General features: G+C 34.9%; 1 protein-coding gene across 1 annotated transcript in view; it reads left to right on the top strand.

The window, feature by feature from the left end:
* The first annotated feature begins 996 nt into the window (after positions 1-996).
* Positions 997-4,820, top strand: part of LOC117173654 (paired box protein Pax-6-like) — a 36,317-nt gene continuing 32,493 nt past the window's right edge. Inside the window, exon 1 of the mRNA XM_033362294.1 lies at positions 997-1,135. Within this exon, the coding sequence (XP_033218185.1) occupies positions 997-1,135 (139 nt within the window). The remainder of the gene's footprint in view (positions 1,136-4,820) is intronic.

The following is a 4,820-nucleotide window of genomic DNA, read 5'->3' as shown; positions in this document are numbered from 1 at the left end:
AGAAGGCACGATAATGAAGAGTCTACCGTGACACGTCCGCATTCAGAAGCCACGGTTGGGAACAGTGTGGGTAATGAATTCGACACTTGAGCACCTCGAGCATCGTTCACTGCGATTCAACTCATTAGAGAATGTTCTCGGCGTCATCTTTGATGTTGTACCTCCCTGTAAATGAAACTCCCCAGAAGCAGTGCGTAAAAGTTTACTCTGAAACGCCTCTGTGCACCTCCAACTCTTCAGCCTCTTCCGCCTCTTCCACTAACGACGCCCACACCCTGTGCCACGCAGAATACATCAAATAGAGATACACAATCCCCTTGTTTATTTATTTTTTATTTAAACAGTATTTTCATTTTGTGTTGCCGATAATCGAGCTCCTGTGGCAAATCCTACAAGAAGGAGCAATGAATAGGGAATTTTGAACCTTGGCATAATTTCGTCCTTCGCGCCGGATGTATACCAAATATATTATAATAATTAGCATCAAATCCGGTTCTTGGGACCAAATTACACTAACGACCATAATTATGATTTGGACCTTCGAGCCGGGTTCAAGAATAGTGCTTTTTATAAGAATTTATTTGTCAAATGCTTCGGGAAGTGTACTTAACATGTATTCTAATACATTATAATAGTATCAACTCTGGCTCGAATTACCAGATCACACCAATAATCAAAACCATTTTAGAAAATCTTAGAAGGTAGAATTCAAATATATTCAAATAACATTCCAATCATTTGAATCAAATCCAGGCTGTAGGACCGAAGTATACCAACGACCGAAATTGTGTAATTCGTAGTGGACTTCATAAAAATTATTGAAATTTATTTAAACATATCTGGAAAGCATTTTTAAAATTGCCCATTGAACAATAACTATGATCTAATTCTTCAAAAATAATACAAAAGATTAAATGAATTTTATTATCACTGAGAATAGAGTATAATCATTTATGACCCAACGGCTCTGATTCGTCGCTTTGCCGTTCCGGCATAATGAGTTATATTCGCTTTCAAATTACTCATCGACTGCGAATTAACGTGCATGTGCGGCTTAATGCGAATGTAGCTGAGCGTGGAAAATCAGCAGGAAAACGACTAATCGCCCATGTAGCTCCTGAAAGTAGCACAGTCGGTACATTATGTAGCTTTTCATTATCTTCAAATATTCGCCAGGCACCCAGGGATTTAATTATCTGCGGGTCATTATCGTCCATACAGACGCGTTACAACGTAATCCATTGTAAAGACTCCGAAAATATAGGTGGATTACTTTTGTTTTACTGATTGCATTTAAATATTATGAAATCGGACAAAAAAGGGTTTTAATTCAGCTTCTAAAGTGGAAAATACTTCTCAACTCAGAGACTTCTTTTGCATTTTGCGCATTTCGAAACCTTGAAACGACTACAGGTACCTATACTATTTGTCAGAATTTGAATCTCATGTCTAAAGTCGGGACAGTCCGTACGTTCATGCACGTTTATAATACGTTTGAGTCTAAACGTACGGACCTGGAAAGAGGAATGGGGAGCTATAAAAGAGAAGGAGGCGTGGCGTATGTATCCAGACGTATAGACAAATAAGCCACGCCCCCTTCCATTTTCAAACTCCCCCTTTCTCTTGGCAAGTCCGTACGTTTAGACTTGACAAAATGAAACAAAAAATTTTATATCGCTGCAGCCAATCAGTCAAAAATGTGTTACAACTGGAAATGGATGGGTAAAAGGCCAAAGCTCATTACAAATAACATCTATAAGCATATGGTTGAATAAGTTTTCAATAAATCATAAAAAAATTTAAATTAGGACTCAGAGTATATGTCACCACTCATTTTGGTGCCGTAGGGTTCACGTTTTCGATAATTCCGTATTGCTCATCGCGATCAGGATGATCAGCTGTTGACTAAACTTGCCCATTCATTCGCCATGAACAATAGAAAATGCTAGAAAATGTGCACCCTATGAATAGTTGAATATAAATTATTTACTAACTTAAGCATCTTCAGGAATGTGGAATATGCGAAACAGTAGCTTATTAATTAATTAAAACTGCTGCTGAACTCAAACTCTAACCTCAATTTCCTCACTTTGCTAAATAATCCCCCGTGGAAAAATTTCGTGGCGCTGTACTGTTTCTGTCTAGTTCGCCTTCAGTCGACACTGGCGCGCTGCAGACTGACTGTCCAGTGGCTAGACTGGGATGTAACGCTCAGATCGACTAGTTTCTAGACAGATCATCTAATTTGATAAAAAAATTAATAATTGAAGAATATAATTATTTTTTATTACCTAAATATTACCTAAATTACCTATATGCCGAGAATAGACCTTTTGACCTATAATTTCATATTATTTTGCTGTGACTTTGCTACGTAGCCTTAACACGCTCAACCATCTAAAATATTAAAAAATTGTCATTTTTGTCAGATATGAATTTCCATTCATTACATCGTAATATTTATTTCAATCAAACATGAACCATTTTAAAAATTTAAAGTGCTTTATAAGTAAATAAATAATTTAAAATAATGAGGTTTTTTCATTATACTTGCGATTCGGTTACGAAATAATTATTGCTGATTATTTTAAACCATTAATACGTTAGACTTAATTTTCATTTAAACAATCAATAAATAATTACAATAAATTATTTATTTTGAAATTTGATTTTCTGGAATATTATAAATATAATACGTACCATTATACATATTACAATTATTATCAATTCAATATAAATTTATTATGACTTGACAATATAATTCAATTTAAAGAAAATCCTTTTGAACATTCTTTTAAAAAATCGTTCTTAAGAATACAGTGCGTATATTAAAATTTCAATCGCCTTCAATAATTATTGCCCATCACCTTAAATATATAATAGTGTCCATTTAATTATTACTTGAGCGTTTATGCAATTATGTATCGTAATTTCATAAATCTTTCATTCAAAAAATATTACTCTTTGAATTCACTCTTGTAATTTTTAAAAATTTCAAACCGTGATTCTATCTAATGTTACCTAAAATCTGAACGAAATCAATTCGTAACGAACTCCTACATAGCGCCAAGACTAGGACGAGAAGTAGTGGGGGCTAAAGCGTAGACTTTGGACCTACTCCTTCGACTTGCGGGTTCGATTCCCGCCTCGCACTCTGGAAGAGTCTCGGTGGCCCATGCGGTGAACACTAGTCTAGCAATGGAGTTGTTCATCTCCGGAGAGTCGTGGGACCGGTACCTCTAGAGAAAAAGGTTTTCTCTAAGTACTTAAGGCTATTGCTCTTGGTGGTTCGGAACCCACCTTAAACTATAGGTCCCCCTTCCACCACCAAGTAAGTGTGTGGAGGGTGTGTAAAGGAATAGAGAAGGTGTAAGAAAAATGTAAACCCTTAGGGGACACATTAGAAGCTTCCAATACTACTACCACAAAACACTACTCCTTTTTTGAATAATTAGCTTTATATCTATATAATATGTCATTATGGTATGTGTTTAGTAAAATTTTATTTTAATCGTAACTCTACTTTTAAAAGGTATTGCACGTTCAGTGCACATTTTAAAAAGTACATATTGTTTCATCACGTAAACAATTTATTGCAATGGAAAAATAGGGCACTCTAGTCATTTTTTATCATTCTTATTGACTAAACATAACTATGTAGCTTCTTTTTCCTAACATCTCAATTATCTAAATGACCTTGGCTATTAATGGACCCAAGTGGGGAACCTTACATAAAGACTTCGTGAGGTTCTTCGCTTGGGGTGATTACTAGAGAGATTGATCAGCAACCTGGGTCGGAGCAGTGTTGCGGAACGAACGTGTTATTTACTTAAATAGCACGAGAATTCTGAATCAATCTGAAAAATCTCTATTCCTTCCACACACTACTCCTTCCCCCTGCCGAGTGAGTCACGCCTACCCCGAAAGGGAAATGGCTTAATGGTGTAATAATAATAATAATAATAATAATAATAATAATAAAAACGGAATATAAATACATATTTGAATGGTAAAATATTTTGCGTGTAACCTTTCTAACTGCGTTAAAGGAATGTGCTGCAATGGCTTTAAATAAAAACGGTTACAGCTTTAGCAGGTTCAGCGCGCCGACATAACCTGTAATTTGCTTGAATGTTAATCTGGCACGATTTATAGCAAAGCTTTCTTGGAAAAGTGTTTTTCATTTTCAATGCTGAATCAGGCACTCATTATATTCTTGAAATATGTTGTCAACGTTAAAAATTCTGTCTAAATTAATGGAAAAATGCAACTTATAATCAGTCAAATAAATACTCAGAGAATTTTACTTGCATTGTTGAAAAAAAAAAACACTTTTTAATTAACCAGAAGACTACTGAGTATATATCCACCTACAATCTACATCTTTGATGAATATAATATTGTGCATATTGAGGGAGTCTCGTCTTGGAAGAGGAGTCATTTTTTTACCGAAAAAACGATATTCTAATGTTAAGAGTTTCATATTCTTACAGGCATATTCTTAGTAATATTCTTGATGAAATATGCGAAATTCTTACTTTAAGAATATCTTCTAACTATAAAGGGAGAAAATATTCTTAAAATGAGAATATGAGTGGGGAAGAACAAATGCGCAAATGAAAATGCGCCTTGCTGTGTTCAATAATTTCTTTTAATGTTTCCTGCCACGTGCTTCTAAATCAGTTTATTTCTTTTGTTTTAATTGTTGACATTGAGTGTTTTACGTTAACGAAAAGGAGTAAGTACCACATACAAATAATTAAATATCTTTCATCCAGAGGCGAGCCCAGAAAAATATTACGGGAGGGGGGAGTTTCAAT

Source organism: Belonocnema kinseyi, chromosome 5 (genome assembly GCF_010883055.1).
Source record: "Belonocnema kinseyi isolate 2016_QV_RU_SX_M_011 chromosome 5, B_treatae_v1, whole genome shotgun sequence".
Classification (NCBI taxonomy): Eukaryota; Metazoa; Arthropoda; class Insecta; order Hymenoptera; family Cynipidae; genus Belonocnema; species Belonocnema kinseyi.
Note: the sequence above shows the minus strand (reverse complement) of the source record. Positions and strands in the feature narration are given on the sequence as shown.